We start from the raw sequence: 26,578 nt of genomic DNA on the forward strand, positions 1-26,578 counted from the left end.
CCCATATCAGATATGTCTATGTCCTGGCAAATGTTCTTGTTACTTACAATTTCATGCTAATCATGTTAGCGCAAGTTAGTTCAACCGTCCTGCGGGGGGATACCGATCCTGTAGAAGTTTTAAGCCTGAATTCAATCCATTGCCGGAATAACTGCTGTAATGCTCCGGGTGTTGTGGGTGTAGAGTCAAACGCAGGAGACAGAGAGTGCAATGCTGTGCGTCTTTAATAGCACCAACGCACCACAGGGTGCTCACAATAGTAACGGCCCCAAACACAGGGAATGAAAATGTACAACGGAAAAATCACAACCAGGCACTAACACGTACCTCTACAACAGAGCCGAAGGTTACACTGAAATAATCCCGCACAACAACCAGGCGGGCTGTCTAATAAAGACAAACTAATCATACATAAACAGGTGCTACCAATAAACATACAAGGAGGGGGAGGAAAGACAATCAGTGGTAGCTAATAGGCCGGTGACGACGACCACCGAGCGCCACCCGCCCGGGAAGGGAAGCAACCCTCGGTCGGACTCGTGACAACTGCACTACGGATTCACTCAATTTGCTTACGCCCGATTTAGTTTAATCCACTAATGGGACTTGAACTCCAAGCCTTCAGCCACGTAAACTTTTCAAAATAGATACGTTCCTTTCAACATAAAATACTTGTCCTGGAAACATAAAGTGATATTGAAAGAAATGTGATTTTAGAGGTAACAGCCCTTTTGACTAATCTCATCTGGCAATGACTCATCAAATGGTCCTTACTCACATTTTGTCAGCCCTCGAAAATAATAAGTAATCTACAAAAATCTACACATTTTGAAAAATGGCTCAAACCAATGTTAAAATTCTATTAACCATTATTACTCCAAGGGAAGTAGATCCAAGAGAAGTGATAAGCCAATCTGATAGTTTTCATGAGAACAGTTAGTAGCCTTCAAAAGGAAAAGTATCCTCCTGTGATTCATGTGATGTATCGAACTTTGAGAGTTATTGCTCCACTACCTTTTCTTATAATGTGACATTTAGGTTGGTAGCTAGTGATATGTGGCAAGACAGACATTATGGTCAAGACCAGATCTTGCAACCCAGACCAGAACCCTTAAAACCAAGATCTTGAGACCAAGACCCAGTGTATCAAGGCCATGACAAGAACAAGACCAGACCCTGTGGATTGAGACTGTGATGAGACGAAGAGCGCATTTCTGTGCTGCAGTGGTCTCAAGACCGAGAGATTCCTTGTCTCAATACAATCAGGGAACATTTACATATCCCGCTCTTCCTCTCCCACATCTGTAATGATAATATGTATAGTCAAAAATATAGGTTGCATTTAAATTAATGTCTCCCTAGTGCCACACTTTCTTAGCGTACACTGTAGCTGCATGCAACACATTGTTGCACATTTTTTTACCCCCTTTTTTCTCCCAAATTTTGTGGTATCCAATTGTGGTATCCTGTTGCATTATTCTTAGACATTGTGATTTGAGGTAGATCATATGTGTGTACCAGAGTCTGCATTATTAAAATGGTAATTCATACAGGCAATTCATTACTTTCAAAGGACTGGGTGCTGAATGACCTCATGATATCAGATCAATGTGGCTCTCAAATAGCATTAAAAGGTCAGGAGAGCAAGTGTGTATTGTTGCATACTGTTGACTCTCAGCGACATTGCCCACCGTCCAGCGACTGACATTGTTCTGGGTAGTGGGCCTTATGTGTGGAGTAAGACCTGGTTTGGGATGAATGTGTTCTGCAAACGTCTTTGTCAGGCTGAGAGGCTTCCGAAGATAAACAATGCACTCAATAAAACAGTGGGGGCATTCAACATTATGTGGGTATCTATCTTTATTTTAAGAAAATATCAGAGCCAGTATAGTATGATTTGGGTTGACAGAATAGTATGAAAATTCCATTAGTATGTGTACTTTTCCTGACTTTAACTGTTAACATTAATCTACAATATTCCACCCCATCTTCCTTGTCCTCTTCCTCTCTTCTTTTCCCTCTCTTCCTCTGCTCCTCCTCTTCCTCTCTTTAACCATTTTCTCTCCTCCAACTCTTCCTCCTCTTCCAGTCCTCCTCCTAATCATCTTAGTCCTCTGCATCTGCCAGTTACTGGATGCAAATATACCACTTCTGAAAATGTATGTGTTCTGCCTTTGAAAGCATCACTGAGGTTTCCCATTAATCACATTTAGAGGAGGAAGGGCTTCAAACATTGACAGTGTCTGTAAATTTACAGTAATGCAGTCAATATTTTTGGTCATCTTTCACCTAGACTTTGTAGGGTTTTGTACTCCCTTCTATGTGTTTTTTTTTCAGAGACTTGATTACGGTGGTATTGCTGCAAAGGTAATTCCAACTTCACATGAATAGAAATTAAAGCATTTTGGATTCCAATCACAGGGAGTATTTTTGGCTAGTACTCTGATGAGAGAGCATTGGGTATTCTCCGAACACCAAACAAACAAAGGTTTAATGTATATTTTCTCTGATTTTTAATTGCAGCTACAGGGATAGCGTATGCAGATCTGAAAGAATGGGCATTGCATATTAATCGAGATTATTCATTGGTACGGTTTATTATCACTAAAATACACAAATCTATCTCAACCAGCCCCCATCTTCCAATTCAAAGAAATTATTTTGCCTACAGAGATTAATGTCCGTCCATTAGCTGGCATAAATGCTACCTATAGATTTGGTGGTATATTTGGGAAGGGTGTAGGAATAAATCAATACCTGAACCTCACTAACACCATATTGGAAAACATCAACCCTCAGAGCCTATAGGAAATCATGCATTCAGTGCAGCCTGTAAAGTAGCCCACCTCGCTGTAATGTCTAACTAATGTAATTAAGAAAGTGGCACCCCGGAGCTGCACTAGATGTCAGGGCAGGGGTTACAGGATAAGATCGAACACGTTGCAACCTGGCATGTCAGTGTAAAGGTCAAGGGGGATTTGTCTTGTTTTGGAAGGGGTCAAGTGCTCTGTAAAAACAGTGGGGTGAGATTCTACAGGGGTACAACAGACGGTGCATGGAGTGTGAAAAAGAATGACATTTATTTGTGTAATTTCTAATTAGGATGCTTAATGCTTCACTGGCAGCATTTCAGTGGTGGTGTAGTGTTGGATTATCACTTTGAATTGCTTCAGTAATACATTGCAGTATTTATTTAAGAGATTAAATACTTATGGACTTCAACTTTTCATTTATTTGCAAACATTTCTAAAAACATAATTCCACTTTGACATTATGGGTGCGTGTGGGCCAGTGACCAAAAATCTCAATTTAAACCATTTGAAATTCAGGCTGTAACACAACAAAACGTGGGAAAAGTCCATGGGTGTGAAGACTTTCTGAAGGCACTGTCAATTTGACAAAAGCTGGATCCCATTTAGACATGACCCAGTTCGGTAGTAGCACAGGAGCAACGGTGGCTGGTAGAGCTTTTTTAGTCAATGTGACATTGCGCCAAATTCAAGATACAAGAACCATTTTAACAGTTTTCTACTACAGCGGATGAAGGAGCGGCAAGAGTGTGGAGGTGTAGAAATGGACAGAGAAGAATAAGGAAAGGAGCTGGGCATAAAGGGAAGCGTGTGGTGAGGAAGATTGGCATCAAGTACAAAAAAAAAGAAAAACTATTCCAATAGCTCAGAAATTGAACCTGTCAAGAGAGGATTAATTACCTCTGGTGGCATATGCGGTGAAGACAGCCGAGTTAGAGCCTCATCCCGATGATGACAAATATGATTCTGGCCCAGTGGGAGTGAGGTTTTTGTAGAGAATGAATCCTTACATTCTGGCTGATCTATATGTGGGTATCGGGTTGGGTGGAGATGAGGTTGGCGACTGTTGAAGTGGACTTGTGATGATCTTTTGCGTTTCTTCCATCCAGAGGGAGTGGGCACTCCGCACCACCCACCTAGGGAAAGAACTGTGACTGCTCTCTCTGCAGCAGGTGAAAGGAGTGATAACTGGGGTGGCGTTATGTTGAGGAGGATCAACTGAAATGGAAGATTCCCGGTATCTGTGATGCCCCCCATTTGGGGAGATGCAGACCTGGTGGAGAAACAGAAGATACAGTCTGTTCTGATTAATTTTATTGTGTTTTTTTTGTACTGGTACCCCTTTTCTCCCGAATTTCGTGATATCCAATTGGTAGTTAAAGTCTTGTCCCATCGCTGCAACTCCCCTACGAACTCAGGAGAGGCGAAGTTTGAGAGCAATGTGTCCTCTGAAACACGACCCTGCCAAGCCACACTACTTCTTGACACACTGCTCGCTTAACCCGCTGGGCCAATCTCCCGGTCACAGTCAGCTGTTACACAGCCTGGGATCGAACCCGGGTCTGTAGTGATGCCTCACGCACTGTGATGCAGTGCCTTTGACGTGCCACTTGGGAGGCCCTTTGTCCTGCTGAATTTTGATGCAGCATCAATACCTGACAAAGTCAAGTAAGATGCGTCAGTTATCCAGTGATTTTTTTCCCAAACCCATTACGGTGTTTTAGGTGCCAAGCTTTTGGTCATGTTGCAGCAGTTTGTATGAGGGAGATTCCTAGATGTGAGAAGTGTGCAGGAGGGCATGAGACAAAGGAATGTGTAGTATCGGTGGGAAAAGTTGTGTTTTAACTGTAGGGTTACCCATGATGCCAGAGATAAGAAGTGTCCGGTGAGAGAAAGGCAGGTTGAGGTTGCTAGGATCAGAGTAGTACAGAACGTGTCATATGTAGGGCGAGGATCCAAAGAGGCTCCCTGTGAGTAGGTCAAGGGATCCTAAGAGGCTACCTGTGAGTAGGAATAACATGTGCTTCCGTTATCCTGTTGGTTTCTAAGCATTCATAGCCATGGTTATCAACTGTACTGCAGAAATCGAACATAAAATACAGAAAATAAATGTTGTGGTGGTAGTTGCAGAGAAGTACTTGGGTGTACAAGATTTTACTGAAGAAGAGTAACAAGGTGTGTTTTAAAAATAAATAAAAAATTATTTCACCTTTATTTAACGAGGTAGGCAAGTTGAGAACAAGTTCTCATTTACAATTGCGACCTGGCCAAGATAAAGCAAAGCAGTTCGACAGATACAACGACACAGAGTTACACATGGAGTAAAACAAACATACAGTCAATAATACAGTATAAACAAGTCTATATACAATGTGAGCAAATGAGCTGAGAAGGGAGGTAAAGGCAAAAAAGGCCATGGTGGCAAAGTAAATACAATATAGCAAGTAAAACACTGGAATGGTAGTTTTGCAATGGAAGAATGTGCAAAGTAGAAATACAAATAATGGGGTGCAAAGGAGCAAAATAAATAAATAAATAAAATACAGTTGGGAAAGAGGTAGTTGTTTGGGCTAAATTATAGGTGGGCTATGTACAGGTGCAGTAATCTGTAAGCTGCTCTGACAGTTGGTGCTTAAAGCTAGTGAGGGAGATAAGTGTTTCCAGTTTCAGAGATTTTTGTAGTTCGTTCCAGTCATTGGCAGCAGAGAACTGGAAGGAGAGGCGGCCAAAGAAAGAATTGGTTTTGGGGGTGACTAGAGAGATATACCTGCTGGAGCGTGTGCTACAGGTGGGAGATGCTATGGTGACCAGCGAGCTGAGATAAGGGGGGACTTTACCTAGCAGGGTCTTGTAGATGACATGGAGCCAGTGGGTTTGGCGACGAGTATGAAGCGAGGGCCAGCCAACGAGAGCGTACAGGTCGCAATGGTGGGTAGTATATGGGGCTTTGGTGACAAAACGGATTGCACTGTGATAGACTGCATCCAATTTGTTGAGTAGGGTATTGGAGGCTATTTTGTAAATGACATCGCCAAAGTCGAGGATTGGTAGGATGGTTTGGGAATGTCGAGGGAATGTCGATGGTTTGGGAATGTCGAGGGCTGACAGGGAATGTTTGGCAGCATGAGTGAAGGATGCTTTGTTGCGAAATAGGAAGCCAATTCTAGATTTAACTTTGGATTGGAGATGTTTGATATGGGTCTGGAAGGAGAGTTTACAGTCTAACCAGACACCTAAGTATTTGTAGTTGTCCACGTATTCTAAGTCAGAGCCGTCCAGAGTAGTGATGTTGGACAGGCGGGTAGGTGCAGGTAGCGATCGGTTGAAGAGCATGCATTTAGTTTTACTTGTATTTAAGAGCAATTAGAGGCCACGGAAGGAGAGTTGTATGGCGTTGAAGCTTGCCTGGAGGGTTGTTAACACAGTGTCCAAAGAAGGGCCGGAAGTATACAGAATGGTGTCGTCTGCGTAGAGGTGGATCAGAGACTCACCAGCAGCAAGAGCGACCTCATTGATGTATACAGAGAAGAGAGTCGGTCCAAGAATTGAACCCTGTGGCACCCCCATAGAGACTGCCAGAGGTCCGGACAGCAGACCCTCCGATTTGACACACTGAATTCTATCAGAGAAGTAGTTGGTGAACCAGGCGAGGCAATCATTTGAGAAACCAAGGCTGTCGAGTCTGCCGATGAGGATGTGGTGATTGACAGAGTCGAAAGCCTTGGCCAGATCAATGAATACGGCTGCACAGTAATGTTTCTTATCGATGGCGGTTAAGATATCGTTTAGGACCTTGAGCGTGGCTGAGGTGCACCCATGACCAGCTCTGAAACCAGATTGCATAGCAGAGAAGGTATGGTGAGATTCGAAATGGTCGGTAATCTGTTTGTTGACTTGGCTTTCGAAAGACCTTAGAAAGGCATGGTAGGATAGATATAGGTCTGTAGCAGTTTGGGTCGAGAGTGTCCCCCCCTTTGAAGAGGGGGATGACCGCAGCTGCTTTCCAATCTTTGGGAATCTCAGACGACACGAAAGAGAGGTTGAACAGGCTAGTAATAGGGGTGGCAACAATTTTGGCAGATAATTTTAGAATGAAAGGGTCCAGATTGTCTAGCCCGGCTGATTTGTAGGGGTCCAGATTTTTCAGCTCTTTCAGAACATCAGCTGAATGGATTTGGGAGAATGTTGAATCCTCCCAGGCTGCAGGCCTGGTGTAGCATCAGTACTAGAATAGTGGTGATGTTTAAATTTGTGTTGGGTTAGGTGGTAGGGCAATTTTTATATTTTTAAATTTCCTAGAACAGTAAACACGGCTCGATAAGAGAAATAGATTAATAGGCGCCTAGCACTCCAATACAGTAGGTTGCGGTGTATGCAGCTTTCACTTGGTTGCGATATATCAATACATATTTAAAGAAGAAATGACCCACTACCTCGGTCTTCACTAGTTACCACAGCCACACTGTCATAAACCCCGCCTATGTCTACATTTTTTTTCATCTTAAAATGTGATTTTAACCATAATCACACTGCAATCCGTGGCCTTAACCTTAAATGAATACCAAGAAGAAAATGTGTGTTTCTATAAATGTTTTAAAGACCAAATCCAATTGGACTTTGTGGCTGTGGTAACTACTAGTGCAATTGGAAACCCAGTATCTGGCCGAATGACTGATCTGGGCAGCAACAAAATGCCTGCCGCAGTGATAATGGGTGAAAATTATGATAAGCTTTTAGAACAGTGCGAAACACAGGAGCTTGAGGTAGTTATGTATTTCTTCAAATTTGTATAATTTAAATGTCGCTGTTCGAAGATAGTCGCTTTGGGTTGTGTTGTAGCTAGCTAAGTTACTCATCCACATACGCTAACTAGGTAACGTCAGCGAACACAACATGTCTAGCTAGCTAGATCATAACATTACGGTTAAGTTGAACAAAACTAACGATGTGAGTGAAAGTAGCTAGCTGCACGACCGTAGTTCGCTAACTTAGCTAGTTATGATGTTGCTAACGTTAGTGTTTTTGCATCTGCTCCGTTGTTTACGTTTGGTGGAGCTGGCTGCTAAGTTCAGTTGTTAGTTAGCTTTCCATCCACACACAGACACACTAGCGTTAGTTGGCAAACAACACATCTAACTAGCTAGTTCATAACATGAAATTGACTAACGCAATTCATTGAATGAGTTGTGCGTAAAGTATCTTGTTACCCGTACGTCAGTTGACTAGTGCTTACATTTTGTCTGTTTAACCGTACGTTTTGTGTTGGCGGCCTACTCTGATGGTATGCACAGACAAGGTTTTAAAACTAAGCTTCTATGCTACTCTTTGGTATATACAATGCAGACTAGTGGCTTTAAAGGCTACATTCTTAGCTTGACACTGGAACATTAATGCCAGATGTCCACCAGATACACATGTTTTGCCATATGTCTAGCCCTCATTTTCCTTATTTGATACATCTGCAAGCCTGCAATATATAACTTTAACTAGGCAAGTCAGTTTAGAACAAATTCTTATTTTACAATGGCGGCCTAACCCGGATGACGCTGGGCCAATTGTGCGCCGCAATATGGTACTCCCGATCACGGCCGGTTGTGATACAGCCCGTGATCGAACCAGGGTCTCTAGTGACGCCCCAAGCACTGCCTTAGACCGCTTCACAACTCGGGGGCGTCACTTGGGAGTTTGCATGGAGAAGATCATTTTCTCCCTGTTTGACCAAAGCTTATACAGAACAGAAAACAGCTTCACCAGAACAGAAAAGTTATTTTCCTATCGACCTACTGGTTTCATAGGTGGGCAGACCTACCAACAGCCTGACTCACACAATGGCGCATTATAACAATTAATCTAGTTTGTTCCTATTCTTCTGTCTCCTATCTTTAGCAACATCAATACATTTAACTGGTTGTTCCCATATAGATTACTGATTTCAAATCAGTAGCTGGTCCTGCATGATGGCATGCAAAATGATGCACAGAACAGTTCTGTGCATATTCATTTTGCAAGCCATTCTGTTAGGGCGCAATACCCAAATGTAGTAATGATGAATTGTCCCAGTGTCATTCTTACCTGAGACACATTTCCAGTCGTTCAGCGGGAGTCTTCTCGTCTCTAACTACACAATAGTGATAATTTGGCCTCCGTATGGTTCCTTCCATGTGAACTTTTATGATTTTTTTTACCACTGCATGGTAATGCCGTATCTCCATGTTTCCAACTTGGCCATATCTCCATGTTACAGTGCGTGTTTACTGAAAACAGACTGAAGACAGTTGACTACTTGTGCTAATTAGCTATCTGCGTCTCCTAACACCTGTGTGTAAATGGAAGACTGATGCCCCAAACATGTTGTCACTGAAATATATTGTCGGCTGCAACTGTTTTAACAATGTACAGTAAGTGTGTATTTTGCATTTGTGACATTTGATATGAAAAGTAGAGGGATTTGATTCTAGAACTGTACCACAATTGAGAATCGATTCAGGATTAGATGGAGTATTTAGCTGTTTTGACTTCGAGCCAATTCGCCTTTAAACAGAACACGTAAGGTCCTTGGACTGTAAGGAGTAACGTAGGCTCCTTTACTCCATTATTGGGCTATCCTAAGTCATGAGGGTGCTACCAAATAGGCATTAACTAATTCATGCTCTTTTTATTGCCAGGCTCCATGTGGCATTGCTACCCCTCAAGTGTATGCCCAGCTGTTGGTGCTCTATCTACTGCACAATGACATGCAAGTCAGGCTATGCCTTTCCAAAAGCCCTTCTAAAGTTAAGATTTTCTGCCCACTGAGACATGATTGGAATTAATTGTCAGATGACTTTTTCTCTTTTTACAGGAATAACGCAAGGTACTTGTGGAAGCGAATTCCTCAAGCCATTAAATCGGTGAGAAGGGTTTGAATTTCTCATACTTAGATAGCTGTAAATGTCTTGGTGTCATAAGCGTCTTTTTGTTAGTAGGTACGCACATTTCGGGTCAATTTTGCTGCAGACTGACTGACCCTCATTAACCGGTCAACAAATAGATTTTCTCTCTCCAAACAGTCAAATGACTGACCAACCAAATATAATGCATGCACATGACATTTTAAGAGCTTAATGGAAACATGGAACAATAGCAAGCCTTCCTATTGTCTTAGTTAAAAGGCTAAAGCCTATTATTGAACATGCAACTTCTGTAATGAAACAGTTAATAAAACCTCATTTTCAAACATTTTCCAAAATGCTATTGTAAAGTGGCTGTTCCACTGGATGTCATAAGGTGAAAGCACCAATTTGTAAGTCGCTCTGGATAAGAGCGTCTGCTAAATGACTTAAATGTAAATGTAAATGTAATGCAATTAACGTGAAAACACTGTTCTAAACAGTGCACCAAATGCGAGTGGTTCCATATGTGACAGGTGATTCTCAAAGATAGAAAGAGGGTAATCTAATGGCAACAACTAGGATGGGTTGCTAATATGACTAGGATTGTGCCTTTGGCTTCTGGACAATGAAGGAAAGTTGATATGAAACCCAATAGAACAGGAGAATGGTGGTAGTGACATTAAGTCTGTATGAAATAATTACCTCCCAAGTTTTGAAGCAAGGTAAGACATGCCTCATTATTTTAATCAAAGTAAAACTTTCAGATTTCAAACAATTATACTGCCTCAAGCTCACATTGAAAAGTGGTGGGTGACGTGATGATAGCCTGCCTATTGTTGACTAGCCTATGCACTCGAATGGGAGGGACTCTTTAATTACGAGTTGAATTTGAGAATTTAAAATAGTAGCTCTTAATAGTGGCCATCAAAACAGTTAACATGCAATTGCATTTAGAATTGTTATTTGTTGTGCAATGACTGGGCTTATAAAAGCACATGCTTCTTCCCTCCATATTTTTAAAGAGCTGCACTGTCTGACAGATGATAGGCCAGGCAGCCCTGGTCCTAGAGTGCTGCAGGAAGACCAGGTGTGTTGAATTTAGGCAATCACTGAACTGATCAATTAATTCAGTTGGTCAGGTGTGGTGCCTAGTGTTGGAACTAAAAATCCTGCTGCACTCCAGGAACAGGGTTGCCTACCCGTGATAGGCCATTCCACTCCTAAAACTAGGCTCTATGCTGTGCAGGTGGGCTCTGGATAAGAGCGTCTGCTAAATGACTTAAATGTAAATGTAATAATCTACATGACAACTAATGAATATACACAAGTGCCAATTTAACTCCTAAATTATGCAATTTAACTTATAGACTGATGAGCATGACCAATCAAATGTATTTTCAGCGGCTAACCGATTTAAACGATTATCCGTTAACATCCATAGTTGTTAGACAAAAATGTTAAAGCTACACTGGGAACTCCGTAACTATTGAATAGGTACTCATCATATCATTTCCCACGTTGAAAATGATGGTAGACCAGTGGGACCTGCCCTGCACGCTAAATTAATTCAACACATGAGAATGAGTGTATCCAATGTGTTCACTATCAACAGGCCTCCTAGCCTGCATGTCATTCATTATAGTCTAGGCCCCAATGTATGGTAATGTCAGTGAAGTGGGTTGAAACATGTGCTGTGTGCAGGCAAACCTAGAACTGACGGCCGTATGGGCCGTGGGTCAGCGTATATGGCAGCGAGACTTCCCAGGGATCTACTCGGCCATCGCAGCTCACCAGTGGTCTGAGAACATCCTGCCAGTCATGGAGGCCCTGAGAGGTACTGTCATGGCCGTGCACTTTTCTGTTACCAATTGCACACACCTGACCTGAATGAAAACATCCTATATACATCTGTGGCTCAAAATGCATTGCTAACACAATGTGACTGATCACATGGTTTTGTGACTGAGTTTCCAGGTTTTCAAATATAACATTAGTCCTGCAACGGCTCTTAGAATATGCATGCTGTTTTGTTTTTGTATGTCTTCTGATGAGAAAAACATATTCTGGAGACTGTTACTGGGTGTTATTGAATACACTCCAGAGAGTAATGCTTCACATTGAGTGAGTGATTGATTGACTGTAGATTTGTTTGAGGCTCACTGTATTGACCTGTTGAGACAGACTGAACTCTTGCTTAGGCTTTGACTCTCACCAATTTACTACACTGCTCAAAAAAATAAAGGGAACACTTAAAACAACACAATGTAACTCCAAGTCAATCACACTTCTGTGAAATCAAACTGTCCACTTAGGAAGCAACACTGATTGACAATAAATTTCACATGCTGTTGTGCAAATGGAATAGACAACAGGTGGAAATTATAGGCAATTAGCAAGACACCCCCAACAAAGGAGTGGTTCTGCAGGTGATAACCACAGACTACTTCTCAGTTCCTATGCTTCCTGGCTGATGTTTTGGTCACTTTTGAATGCTGGCGGTGCTTTCACTCTAGTGGTAGCATGAGACGGAGACTACAACCCACACAAGTGGCTCAGGTAGTGCAGCTCATCCAGGATGAAACATCAATGCGTGCTGTGGCAAGAAGGTTTGCTGTGTCTGTCAGCGTAGTGTCCAGAGCATGGAGGCGCTACCAGGAGACAGGCCAGTACATAAGGAGATGTGGAGGAGGCCGTAGGAGGGCAACAACCCAGCAGCAGGACCGCTACCTCCGGCTTTTTGCAAGGAGGAGCAGGAGGAGCACTGCCAGAGCCCTGCAAAATTACCTCCAGCAGGCCACAAATGTGCATGTGTCTGCTCAAACGGTCATAAACAGACTCCATGAGGGTGGTATGAGGCCCGACGTCCACAGGTGGAGGTTGTGCTTACAGCCCAACACCGTGCAGGACGTTTGGCATTTGCCAGAGAACACCAAGATTGGCAAATTCGCCACTGGCGCCCTGTGTTCTTCACAGATGAAAGCAGGTTCACACTGCGCACATGTGACAGACGTGACAGAGTCTGGAGACGCCATGTAGAACGTTCTGCTTCCTGCAACATCCTCCAGCATGACCGGTTTGGCGGTGGGTCAGTCATGGTGTGGGGTGGCATTTCTTTGGGGGGCCGCACACCTCCATGTGCTCGCCAGATGTAGCCTGACTGCCATTAGTTACCGAGATGAGATCCTCAGACCCCTTGTGAGACCATATGCTGGTGCGATTGGCCCTGGGTTCTTCCTAATGCAAGACAATGCTAGACCTCATATGGCTGGAGTGTGTCAGCAGTTCCTGCAAGAGGAAGGCATTGATGCTATGGACTGGCCCGCCCGTTCCCCAGACCTGAATCCAATTGAGCACATCTGGGACATCATGTCTCGCTCCATCCACCAACGCCACGTTGCACCACAGACTGTCCAGGAGTTGGCGGATGCTTTAGTCCAGGTCTGGGAGGAGATCCCTCAGGAGACCATCCGCCACCTCATCAGGAGCATGCCCATCAGGGCCATTGTAGGGAGGTCATACAGGCACGTGGAGGCCACACACAATACTGAGCCTCATTTTGACTTGTTTTAAGGACATTACATCCTTAAAGTTGGATCAGCCTGTAGTGTGGTTTTCCACTTTAATTTTGAGTGTGACTCCAAAATTCAGACCTCATGGGTTGATACAATTGATTTCCATTGATCATTTTTGTGTGATTTTGTTGTCAGCACATTCAACTATGTAAAGAAAAAAGTATTTAATAAGAATATTTCATTCATTCAGATCTAGGAAGTGTTATTTTAGTGTTCGCTTTATTTTTTTGAGCAGTGTATATTCAGTGTATGTTAGAATTAGCTTTGGACAATTTGTAGCAGGATTAAATATGTTGGGTAGTTGATGTAAGAATTTGCTTTCTTACTTAAATTATGAAACTAGTGGCCCCACATGGCACATTTTGCCATGTTTACAGTTGAAGTAGGAAGTTTTTCACAATTCCGGACATTTAATCCTAGTAAAAATTCCCTGTTTTAGGTCAGTTAGGATAACCACCTTATTTTAAGAATGTGAAATGTCAGAATAATAGTAGAATGTTTTATTTCTTTCATCACATTCCCAGTGGGTCAGAAGTTTACATACACTCAATTAGTATTTGGTAGCATTGCCTTTAAATTGTTTAACTTGGGTCAAACGTTTTGGGTAGCCGTCCACAAGCTACCCACAATAAGTTGGGTGAATTTTGGCCCATTCCTCCTGACAGAGCTGGTGTGATGGCCACTCCAATACCTTGACTTTGTTGTCCTTAAGCCATTTTGCAAGTATGCTTGGGGTCATTGTCCATTTGTAAGACCCATTTGCGACCAAGCTTTAACACTGACTGATGTTTTGATGTTGCTTCAATATATCCACATAATATTCGTCCCTCATGATGTCATCTATTTTGTGAAGTGTACCAGTCCCTCCTGCAGCAAAGCATCCCCACAACATGATGCTGCCATCCCCGTGCTTCACGGTTGGGATGATGTTCTTTGGCTTGCAAGCCTCCCCCTTTTTCCTCCAAACATAACGATGGTCATTATTGCCAAACTGTTCTATTTTGTACTCAGACCAGAGGACATTTCTCCAAAATGTACAATCTCTGTCCCCATGTGCAGTTGCAAACCATAGTCTGGCTTTTTGATGGCGTTTTCTGAGCAGTGGCTTCTTCCTTGCTGTGCGACCTTTCAGGTTATGTCGATATAGGACTTATTTTACTGGGGATATAGATACTTTTGTACCCGTTTCCTCCAGCATCTTCACAAGGTCCTTTGCTGCTGTTCTGGGATTGATTTGCACTTTTCGTACCAAAGTACCTTCATCTCTAGGAGACAGAACACATCTCCTTCCTGAGCGGTATGACGGCTGCGTGGTCCCATGGTGTTTATACTTGCGTACTATTGTTTGTACAGATGAACGTGGTACCTTCAGGTGTTTGGAAATTGCTCCCAAGGATGAACCAGACTTGTGGAGGTCTCTATTTTTTTTCCTGAGGTCTTGGCTGATTTCTTTTGATTTTCCCATGATGTCAAGCAGGGAGGCACTGAGTTTGAAGGTAGGCCTTGAAATACATCCACAGGTACACCTCCAATTGACTCAAATTATGTAAATTAGCCTATCAGAAGCTTCTAAAGCCATGACATCATTTTCTGGAATTTTCCAAGCTGTTTAAAGGCACAGTCAACTTAGTGTATGTAAGCTTCCGACTTCACAAGTAAAATTACTTGTGTCGTGCACAAAGTAGATGTCCTAACCGACTTGCCAAAACTATAGTTAACAAGAAATTAGTGGAGTGGTTGAAAAACAAGTTTTAATGACTCCAACCTAAGAGTATGTCAACTTCCGACTTCAACTGGACATTGTAGTCTGCTGCCTATTGAAGGTTCTTGATAATCAAAAGGGGTGGCAGGTAGCCTAGTGGTTAGAGCGTTGGGCCAGTAAACGAAATGTTACTGGATTGAAGGCCGTTATTGTAAATAAGAATTTGTTCTTAACTCACTTGCCTAGTCAAATAAATAAAAGAGGGTGCCACTTACATCCTACATAGGCCTACATTGTTTCCCAGCTGTGAAGTGGTAATACGGGGCAAACATAAGGGAGCTTAAAGTTGGAATCCTGAATTGTGCAACTGCCATGTCCATTTGCTCTATAAGAACAAAAAGTTACTGCAAACAAGTTTTTTTCTCCCATTATTGCACACACGATAGAACAGCAGCATATGTATATTTACCATATGTGATGCTCCTCTTTGTCATGCGGACAGTGGAGCTGTTTTCCAGTACTGCGGATTCCATCTTTAAAAGGTTTTGTAATACCTCATTGAAATTTATTAGGCTCTATAAGAACACAAACAAATTGTCCCATTGATGCACAGCATGATATGATACAGTTCACCTTGTTTAATCTAGTCCTTTAACTTCTTATGGGTACCTGGGACAGTAGCTTCCCACTTGGCCAACATCCAGTGAAATTGCAAAGCGCGTAATCCAAAAATACTCAATTAAAATATTTTACATTCTTGAAAATATATGTTATACATCAAAATAAAGCTTAACTTCTTGTTAATCCAGCCGCCGTGTCAGATTTCAAGAAGGCTTTATGGCAAAAGCAAACCATGTGATTATCTGCGGACAGCGCCCCGCATACAAAAGCATGAAAATCAGATTTCAACCAGGCAGGTACGACAAAAAATAGTCCGAAATTAGCGATATAAAAAATGCGTTACCTTTGATCTTCGTATGGTTGCACTCATAAGACCCAGTTACAAAATAAATGTTTGTTTTGTTCGATAAAGTCCCTTTTTATATCCAAAACCCTCCGTTTTGTTGGCGCGTTTTGTTCAGTAATCCAATGGCTCAAAGGCAGTCACAACAGGCAGACGAAAAATCCAAATTGTACCCGTAAAGTTCGTGGAAACATGTCAATCTTCAAGTTGTTTTTAGCCTAAATAATCGATAATATTTCAACCGGACAATGGTGTCGTCAATATAAAAGAAAAACAAGAAATGCGCTCTCTCATTTTCAGAATACAAGCCTGAAACAATTTCGTGGAAGCCATAGGACGTGCAATTTGAGTCCTAAGTCAATGGATACTGTAATGGCATTCAATAGAAAACTACAAACATAAAGAAATCCCACTTCCTAGGTTTTCGCCTGCCATATGAGTTTTGTTATACTCAAAGAAATTATTTTAACAGTTTTGGAAACTAGTGTTTTCTATCCAAATCTTTCTATCTAAGTTTACTTAAACCATAAACCATAAGCAGCATCACACCATTTAGCCTACCACAATTGTTCAAAACAGATCTGTTTTCTTGATTCTCAAAATGACAGTAGTCAATATAGATGAGTATTATACAAAGGTATTGTCACAAGGTTATGAAATGGACAGATAAGATGGTGTCTTAAATTACACTAAAATATCCATCAGTAAGCTCCTGCCTCTGCAGATAAGAGTGTCATATGGAAACACGTATGACCTTCACTGCTCACACTCCCCACGTGTAACCACCTCTAACTTTTGGACCCTGGTAGACCCATACATGAAGTCACTCATGCGGCAAGGTTAAGAATAGCTCATCCCTGGTGCTCACTGTTCTTTATTTTTGATAATTTTTCAACGTCACGGAATGTGCTACACATTCACAGGAGAGTTACTCAAGACAATTTCCACGATGTGGGGTTTAACCTATAGCTGACCGCTTGTATAATATAACGGCAATCAATCCAAAGAAATGTCACTGGGAGGTATTTTATTCTGCTTGTTTTGTTGGGGCAGTTTATCGAGTAAGATGTTGGATTCAAAACACCATTCATTGGGCATATGTAGAAGGGGAAAAAAAGTATGTAGTGAGAAATATTTAATCTACTGAAGTGCTCTGATATGACCAGAGTCTATAAGTAGGCTACGCCAGCGAGAAAGGTGGTCAGATTTATGAAGCCTATGTTGGCTTTGTCGTAATACTCCTGGAAAACCAGCTTGTCATAAACAAAGTCAGGGGTGTGTTGACGTGACAAGGCATGTTGTTTACCCTTAAGGAAACCTCCCTCAGGTGCGACTGCTCTGGGACAGTCACATGGGGGGCTTTATCTCTGCTGAATGTTCTCCTGGCCCTGTCAGATTTCTGTCACTGTGGGAGGTGATCTCGCTCCTTGTGTAACATATGACACATGCAGCAGCCAGTGGGTGGGGGGTATTTTCTCAGAAAAGAGTCTGGCAAACAAGCAGGGAGGAATGTGTACCCTGGATGGTGGGAGATATCGGGTGTCGCAGGCTGGTATAAAGGACAGGGCTGCTATTCCCCAGTCAGAACAGATGTCAGCACTTCAGCGGACTCTGAAGCAGCTACCAAAGAGAAAGGTTCAGCCCCCAGCCTCCATAGTTACTGGCTTGTTAAAGCATATAGGAGAAGAAGCAGTCGTCCAAGACACTGTCAAGTTTAAGAAGGCTGTGTCGAAAAAGAGACTCAGCTTTTCTAGCCCAACATTAAGGAGAAGCCTATTTCAGCATGGATGTCCAGAGGACTGGCTCGGTGGTGCGTCCACCAAGCCCCATGGAGAGCCTGGAGAAGCAGCTGAGCTGCCCCATCTGCCTGGAGATGTTCACTAAGCCCGTGGTCATCCTGCCCTGCCAGCACAACTTGTGCCGTGGCTGTGCCAGCGACCTCTACGACTCACGCAATCCCTACCGCTTCTCGGGCGGCGTCTTCCGCTGCCCCACCTGCCGCTTCGAGGTGGTCCTGGACCGCCACGGCGTGCACGGCCTTCAACGCAACCTGCTGGTGGAGAACATCATCGACATCTACAAGCAACAGCAGGAGGGTGGCGGGGGTAGTGGCAGCGGAGACAGCACAGAGACTCCACTGAAGCCCAAGGACTCTAAGGAACCCATGTGCCAGGAGCACGAGGAGGAGAAGATCAACATCTACTGCGTTACCTGCCAGATGCCCACCTGCTCCATGTGCAAAGTGTTTGGCCAGCACAAGGACTGTGAGGTGTCGCCGCTTGCCAGTGTTTACCAGGTGCAGAAGGGCGAGCTTAGCAACGCCATCGACGCCCTGGTGGCGGGCAATGGGCGCCTTCAGGCCCTACTCAACCAGATGGAGGACGCCTGCCAGGCGGTGCAGGACAATGCACAGCGCGCCAAGCAAAGCTTGGGTGAGCGCTTCGACCTGCTCTACGCTGTGCTGGAGGAGCGTAAGGGCTTGCTGCTGGAACAGATCGGCAAGGAGCAGGACGAGAAGGTGACAGCATTGCGGGCGCTGGCCCAGCGCTATGGCGAACGACTGCAGGCAGGCTCAGAGCTGACTGACACGGCGGTTCAGGCCCTGGAGCAGAGCGGTGCTGCCGAGTTCCTGCTGGCCTCCAAGGGCCTGATTACACAGACCAAGGACACCGCCAAGAGCTCCCTGGGCGAGGAGAGGCCCGAGCCAGGCTTCGAGAAGATGGACCACTTCACACTGTCCACAGAGCATGTGGAGGTCGTCCTGGCCAAGATGGACTTTGGAATGGTCGACGATGACGAGTTTGAGGATGCGGAAGGGGACGAAGAGGAGGAGGAGTGATGAAACTTGAAAATATACGAACAGAACAAATGAACAATTTACTACTTTTGAAGGCTCTTCAACCTGAATGTCCATTGCAGGGACTCTAGTTTCAATGTTTCAGAGATATTAAGATAATTTAGGAGTAAGGAAGGATGGAAGAAGTTGGTTGTGTCAGAATGTTTTCGTAAGAGTGGATTGACTTTAATACACAATGGCTTACCCCAGTTTTGAGTGCAATATTTAGGTTTTTATACTCTTAAACTTTGCCACTTGGTAAACTATATAGATTTTTTATACTTTTGTATTTCCATATCAGATTTATTCAGATCTATTTGTTATGTACTTTAGGTTGAATACACTTGAAGACTTTATCAGGTGTAGAGATTGAGATGGGAATAAAGTTTTGATTTGTGATTTCTCATCTGCATCTAGAATGCCTGTGGTTGTATCAAACGGATAAATGCTTGAATTGATTGCGTGCCCTCAACTGGCAACAGAATATTTAGACAGATCTGTTTTCGTCGCAACCTGAAATAAACAATGCTTCAAATGACTCAAGCAGATATTTCTTTGCTTTTATCAGATTCCGATTATTCAAGGTACAGAGAAACACACACATGCATACCCAGCAAATCAGTTTGAAGTTCAAAACAAAATGGTTTTGAAAGATAACTATAATTTGGGTGTTGTCCTAATATGTTGTTGCTCTCACTTGGCATGTGCCAGCATTTAAAAATAAAAGCCCTTGCGAAGTCCTCAGTGGCAAGCCTTTGCTGGTGAAGATTGGGGGGGAGTGGGGGGCTATTTTTAAAAGTTAAGATGTTGAGAAATGACAGAGGCCCTGGAATAGAGTGTCAGTGAAGGTCAGGTGGGGGTCCTGTTTCTCCTCCATTAAGTACCATCCCCCTCATGTCATAGACCGGCTTGCTCAGCAACGACCAACTCCTTTCTGAAGAGCTGTAGCGGAGGCATTTGGAGGGGCCGGCCCACATGACTAGTCATCTTTGGATAGTACCCTGCCACTCAGCTGGTTCAATGGCTCCTGCCATCTGTTCTTGTCGTCTCCAAATTCCTTTAGAATTAGTTGTAATATTTTATCAGTGGTGCGAGCGACGGTCATCAAAATTGTATAAAAGGTTTTAAGAACAATTCTAGTAAATGCAACAGACAATGGATGAAGACACTGAACAAATATTTAGTTCAGGGATTTTGGTGGGAATTCCATTGTTACATTTATTGTCAAAATTAACTTTTTTCTTAGAATGCATTTGTATTCATTTTTCTAATGGTATCAGAAAATCTTTTTTATTTTATTTTTATTAAAATACAGAAAATTATGTGCCTAATTTGAATTTATATATTTTTTTTCACCCATCTACACGCAATACCCATAAGTCAAAACATTAGCAACATATATTTTTTTCTCATTTAGATTTTTTTAATGCAGAAATACACAATCTCATTTACAAAAGTATTCACACCCCTGAGTCACACCACTTCAGCAGCGATTACAGCTGTCTGTCTTTCAGGGTATGTTTTATTATTTTCAAATTTTTCAAGCTCTGTCAAATTGTTTTATCATTGCTAGACAATCATTTTCAGGTCTTGTCATATATTTTTAAATAGATTTAAGTCAACTAACTCAGCTAGGATTTTGCCTGTACTTAGCTCCATTTGGTTTATATTTTTTTATCTTGAAAAACTCCAGTCCTTAATGATTACAAGCATACCCATGACATGATGCAGCCACCACTGTGCTTGAAAATATGGAGAGTGGTACTCGGTAATGTGTTGTATTGAATTTACCCCAAAACATTCTACTTTTTGTATTCAAGACAAAAAGTTAATTGCTTTGCCACATTTTTTGCAGTATTACTTTTAGTGCCTTGTTGCAGACAGGATGCATGTTTTGGAATATTTTTATTCTGTACAGGCTAACTTATTTTCACTGTCAATTAGGTTAGTATTGTGGAGTAAACTACAAGGTTGATCCATCCTCAATTTTCTCCTATCTCAGCCATTAAACTGTTTTAAAGTCACCATTGGCCTCATTGTGAAATCTCTGAGCGGTTTCCTTCTACTCCGGCCACTAATTTAGGAAGGACGCCTGTAACTTTGTAGGGACTGGGTATATTGATACACCATCCAAAGTCAAATAACTTCACCATACTCAAAGGGATATTCATGTCAATGGGTGCCCTTTTCAAGGCATTGGAAAACCTCCCTGGTCTTTGTGGTTGAATCTGTGTTTGACTGAGGGGACCATACAATTATCTGTATGTGTGAGGTACAGCGATGAGGTAGTCATAAGAAAATGTTAAACACTATTATTAGTTCATGCAACTTATTATGTGACTTATTATGTAAGCACATTTGTACTTCTGAACGTTGAATACTTATTGACTCAAGATAATTCAACTTTAAATGTTTAATTAATTAGTACAAATTTCTAAACTTAATTCCACTTTGACATTATGGGGTATTGTGTGTCGGCCGATGCCCACAAATCTACATTTAATCCATTTTAAAATCAGGCTCTAACACAACAAAATGTGGACAATGGGTCTATGGGTGTGAATATTTTCTGAAGGCACTGTATCTTAACGTAAGGTAGCAGGCTTAATAGAAATGCCTGTAACTAGATCCCCTATATACTGGTCTTGACGAGAATGGGGGAAAAAACGGTCGGCAAAGGTTCTCTTCTGCACTGTTCAACCAATTCAGTAAATGTGGAGGATTTAAGATGGAGTTTTGCCTCGTATACGTCCAAAAGCGGAAGTCTTTGTCACAGGCTCTTTTAATTTCTCCTAAAAACTGAAAAAAATCTGGTTGTTGGGGACTCTGCAGAGGCTACACCTATCTATACAAAATCTAATTTAACATTTCAACTCTATTAAAACAATTAACACCCATAAAAAGTTATATTTCTTGTGGTATGTGTCAAGACTATGCGTTGACAAAGCTCCCTGACAAAGCTTTAGCGTTCTTATAGATTCAACAGAAAGACAATCTATTCCTTTGAGTCCATTTCAGCTATTACCAGGGTGTGTTTAACATTACAAACGTTTCCGTGGTCGTAACATTAATGGGAAGAAACGACCGGCACAAGCAAGAATAAAATGAACGCAATCAATCCAGCGAGATTGATTTTATACTCCTCAAGCACAGGAAATACAGTGCATTCGGAAAGTATCAAATGGTACCTAAAGTAACAAGATTCTTTGGTCTGATGAAACCAAAATTGAACTCTTTGGCTTGAATGCCAAGCGTCACGTCTGGAGGGAACCTGGCACCTTCACTACGGTGAAGCATGGTGGTGGCAGCATCATGTGGTGGGGATGTTTTTCAGAGGCAGGGACTGGGAGACTAGTCAGGATTGACGGAAAGATGAACAGAGCACAGTACAGAGAGATCCTTGAAGAAAACCTGCTCCAGAGCACTCAGAACCTCAGACTGGGGCGAAGGTTCACCTTCCAATAGGACAATGACCCTAAGCACACAGCCAAGATAACGCAGTAGTGGCTTCAGGACAAGTCTCAATGTCCTTGAGTGTCCCAGCCAGAGCCTGGACTTGAACCCGATAGCGGTGCAGCTACGCTCCCCATCCAACCTGACAGAACTTGAGAGAATATGCAAAGAAGAATGGGAGAAACTCCACAAATACAGGTGTGCCAAGCTTGTAGAACCATACCTAAGAATACTTGATACTGTAATCGCTGCCAAAGGTGCTTCAACAAAGTACTGAGTAAAGGGTCTGAATACTTATGTGATATTTCAGTTTAGAATTTTTTTCTACATTTCCAAACATGTCTAAACTTGTTTTTGCTTTGTCATTATGGGGTATTTGTGTGTGTGTGTGGATTGATGAGGGGCAATTCTGTAACGTAACAAAATGTGGGAAAAGTTAAGGGGTCTGAATACTTTCCGAATGCACTGTAGATGGCTGAGAAAGACATCCTCAAGTGGGTTGGGCATTTTGTAGGTCTACTTAAGGCAGGACCAGAAGTTTTAATTTATATTACTTGGGCACACCAGTTGATAATGCTCTGGCTCTTAATTGTGCCATATACAGTAGGCTACATAATGTGGTTGGAAGGATATTGGTTGATTTTCCGGGCAAATGCCTGAAAATTAAGTAACATTGATAACAGGGGGCTCTTTGGGGAGAAGAAAGGGGGGAAAACCCCGGACAGTCACTGCGTCTATCCTCGCAGCTGTCTCCACTCGTCCCAGTTGTTATGTTACCACCGGTAACACTGTTGTAGCAAATGGGGGGTTGTTAGTACACACAGACTGTTGCTAGGCTATAAAGTGCGAAGGCGATAACTTAGGGCTTGTTCATTGAAGCTGTCGGGGCATCAATAAACATACAAATCCATCAAAGGTGTAAGCCAAAGTCTGGTTTGTCGTCAGCTGTGAGGCTAAATTGTTTTGCAATGTCGTCATAAGGAGCAGTTGACCCACTCTTGACTCGGGACCAAATCATACACTGACCTTGTTTTGTGCTCTCCTTTTCCTGTGCTTTGTGCTCTGCCTTACACTGTAAGCCTATTTGACTTGCTATTGCTCAGTCCAAGTCATTTGTAAGTCGCTCTGGATAAGAGCGTCTGCTAAATTACTTAAATGTAAGTATAGACATTGTTATTAGCACTGCTACATAAGTAGTACAATAATATAACTTTTTGCCCAAGGGGCTGGGCTCCATGTTGTGCAGTTTACATGAGGTGTTATTTGATTTTTTTCGTATGTTTGAAAGACAAAATGGCCCTCTCTTAAATGCAGACATCTCACGTGTGTACCCATCTTTATTTCCACAGAGACCACTCGTCGGAGGGCGTATGGCCTGGTGGCCCAGGCGTACACCTCCATCATGGCAGAAGACTTTGCCGCCTTTGTGGGCTACTCCGTGGAGGACGCCGTGAAGGGTAAGCAGAAGCAGTGCAGAACCTAATCTATACTCACTACCATTTGGCTACTGGATCAATAATACAGTCGTATACCATAGTTTTGTATATCCTTAATCTCTTCATGTGACTTTTCAAGTTTAGACCTAAAAATAGTGTGTCTAACTTTTCCCCTTTCATCTCTTCGCTTATTTTGCACTCCTTTTCTCCACCCAACCCTCCTCTCTCTTATCACTTTCTCGCTCCCACAGGGGTGGTGAGCCAGGGTTGGCAGGCAGACCCTGCCACCAGGATGGTAATGCCCCAGAAACCAGGTAGGTGGAGCTGTTGCCCTTCTCTTTTCTCCCGTCAGTAGGCTATTTGTCATGCCTGAGCCTTTTTCCTCCGACTTTGTATGGAAACATTTTGCGGGACCTTGTAACAGCCCCTTTCTGTAATCAGCAGACCATCATGCTGAGAATCTGTGGCACATATGTTCATCTGACTTGATCCGTCAGCCCCTCAATTAATCCTCTCGCACCTCAATTTTTCTTACATTGAATCAGCATACAGAGCCTTTGAGCAGAAAATCTGTCAGACAGCGCTTTCATAAGCCCAATCATTGCGCAACAATGCTAAATGCAATCTTGTGTTAAAAATATATTTTTGTCCCACGTCATACATACAGCTATTGTTTTTATTTCTCAACTGGAAATTGAAGCACGCTTCCCATTTGCTTTTTAAATGCATAGGCAAATGAAGACAGGCTTTCATCAGTGCGTCACACACCACTTTGCAATGAGCTAGAGGCAGTATGCATTTTGAAAATGTATAGCTTCTTAATTGTTTGAAACCTGAAAGTTTCACTACATGTTATGAGGCATGTTTTACCTTGCTTCAAAGTAGCTTAGGCAAAATCTGACCATGTCAGTGGAGGCAATTAGCCTATTTTTATAAAGACTTCCATATGCCATTGAAACCTGTTGCCCATTTCTGTCATGTTCATGTTGTTTGGCACCAGCGGAGAGCATTGACCATATCCTTGGTGAGTGCTCACTGCACATATTCAATCTATCATGGTCGGGTCAGTGCCACTTAAGTTTGTTTTTGGGCAATAATTTCCTCCTCCAGCTTAGATGAATATCATATTCTATTTGTCTCAACTGTTATATGGACAACGTCGTTTTTATTGATCTGTTTGTCAGTGTCAGCAGAGTGGGCTACCCTGTAATTAAAAAAAGATTCTGCTAAAGTCTGCAGTACTGTAAAGTGTAGTAGAATTGAATGATACGTCTAAATAAAAAGCTTAATTCTTCCTACGCAAAGAAAGAAAAAACACATCTGATATAGCCTAGGCCTCTCTGCTATATGCGCTCAGTCATGCATTGGACAATCCTTTTTGCGATCAGTGATTTGAGTTATATTATTAGCCTAAATGATGACTATACACTACTCGTCAGATTCCGAATTGTAGGGTATTTTACATAAGTCTGCAAATACAGTTGCATTTTTATGGTAAAAATTAGCTTCCCCAAACTTCAAACTCATGCACCGCCTAGGCTAGTGATTGTACTTTTCGTTACTCATCTTGTTGGCTGAAGAAAAGTAGATGTCAACAGTTATTCTATCTACAAAGTGCGCAGTAAGTAAGAGACACGTCATTGCATCCTCGATTTGCACGTTCTGTTAAGATTAATTCACTATAATCTGTGATTATGTGATTTTTGTCATTCCGATCACCGTTGGTGGATGCCTTAATCAGGTTACGCACCCAATGCATAGGCCTATGGTTCCCGTAAATTTCTAAAATGTCTGGTAAATGGAAATGCTGCTGGTCAAATGTCCTGCACCACATTTTCATAACGGAAACTCTGACACACACACGTATGGAGGATGCTCCATGGTAGAAGACTTGGCTCTATGAGGAATCCCTCTTACTCACTCTCTCTCTCTTTCAACAGATCCTCCCCCTGTATCGCTGGTTCCAAATGAGCAGCAGCTGGCCAGGCTCACTGACTACGTGGCTTTTCTTGAGAACTGATACATTTCCTTCAGCTCTGTTTGTCTGCCATGAGGAGAACACCAGAACGCCCCTTTTCCCAAGCTTAGATGGACACACACACACGCAGGACCTCAAACTGACCCCCCTTGTTCATGATTGTGGTCATGTCTTTTGTGGGGTAAAACTCATTTTGAATGGCTGGGCCTGGCTCCCCAGTGGGTGGGCCTGACTCCCCAGTGGGTGGGCCTATATTCCCTCCGAGGCCCACACATGGTTGCGCCCCTGCTCAGTCGTGAAATCCATAGATTAGGACCTAATGAATTTATATGAACCTCAGTATAATCTTTGAAATTGTTCCATGTTGCATTTGATATTTTTGCTCAGTATACTATTTGAGTATTCACCTTATCGCTACATGCATTTATAAGGTTTCTCAAAAGAGTGGAGTGAACCTGATCATAGTAAGACACGGAACTGCATTTTACCCAATACCAAATATATAAATAGACCTATTTATGTAGACTCCCTGAGCACTTATAAGTTATCCCTCAATAGAAATTCTTCAGGTAAGAGATGACTCCAGGTTATTTAGAAAATGTAGACCCTTCTCTCCAACAACACCCTTCCATCTATAGACTTTGCCTTTGAATTACTGTTTGTGTTTTGAGTCGTGAATAAATGCTATGGTTTGTTTCTAATTCTGAACTTGGTGGTTTTTGGGGGGCAGTCCCTGCAAACCAGAAAAGTTGACTCTAGTGTCAGTTGTCTGTGAGTGCAACATGCCACAAGAAGGGTGGCCAAGACGTTCCTCCCTCCCCACATTGCAACGCAATGTGCTTCACAAAAGAAAATAAAAACAATTAAAATACATGTATTTAACTAGGTAAGTCAGTTGGGGTTAACTGCCTGTTCAGGGGCAGAACGACAGATTTGTACCTTGTCAGCTCGGGGA

General features: G+C 42.5%; 2 protein-coding genes across 2 annotated transcripts; both read left to right on the forward strand.

The window, feature by feature from the left end:
- The first annotated feature begins 7,437 nt into the window (after positions 1-7,437).
- Positions 7,438-26,324, forward strand: LOC115130732 (COP9 signalosome complex subunit 8). Its single transcript, XM_029662186.2, has 7 exons — positions 7,438-7,573; positions 9,476-9,546; positions 9,652-9,700; positions 11,384-11,516; positions 23,559-23,666; positions 23,897-23,959; positions 25,586-26,324. The coding sequence occupies exons 1-7, from the start codon at positions 7,478-7,480 to the stop codon at positions 25,663-25,665; spliced, it is 600 nt and encodes a 199-aa protein (XP_029518046.1). The 5' UTR covers positions 7,438-7,477; the 3' UTR covers positions 25,666-26,324.
- LOC115130667 (E3 ubiquitin-protein ligase TRIM63-like) lies at positions 16,634-19,294 on the forward strand. Its single transcript, XM_065024075.1, has one exon. The coding sequence runs from the start codon at positions 17,704-17,706 to the stop codon at positions 18,757-18,759; it is 1,056 nt and encodes a 351-aa protein (XP_064880147.1). The 5' UTR covers positions 16,634-17,703; the 3' UTR covers positions 18,760-19,294.
- Positions 26,325-26,578: the final 254 nt, after the last annotated feature.

Source organism: Oncorhynchus nerka, linkage group LG1, assembly GCF_034236695.1.
Source record: "Oncorhynchus nerka isolate Pitt River linkage group LG1, Oner_Uvic_2.0, whole genome shotgun sequence".
NCBI classification, from domain to species: domain Eukaryota; kingdom Metazoa; phylum Chordata; class Actinopteri; order Salmoniformes; family Salmonidae; genus Oncorhynchus; species Oncorhynchus nerka.

What these genes read in the sequence shown, in the direction of transcription:
- LOC115130667 (XM_065024075.1), top strand. Translation starts at nt 17,704, where the DNA reads ATGGATGTCCAGAGGACTGGCTCGGTGGTGCGTCCACCAAGCCCCATG.
- LOC115130732 (XM_029662186.2), top strand. Translation starts at nt 7,478, where the DNA reads ATGACTGATCTGGGCAGCAACAAAATGCCTGCCGCAGTGATAATGGGT. An exon ending in GCGAAACACAGGAGCTTGAG is followed by an intron (nt 7,574 to 9,475) that starts GTAGTTATGTAT and finishes TTTTATTGCCAG; the next exon opens with GCTCCATGTGGCATTGCTAC. An exon ending in TATCTACTGCACAATGACAT is followed by an intron (nt 9,547 to 9,651) that starts GCAAGTCAGGCT and finishes CTCTTTTTACAG; the next exon opens with GAATAACGCAAGGTACTTGT.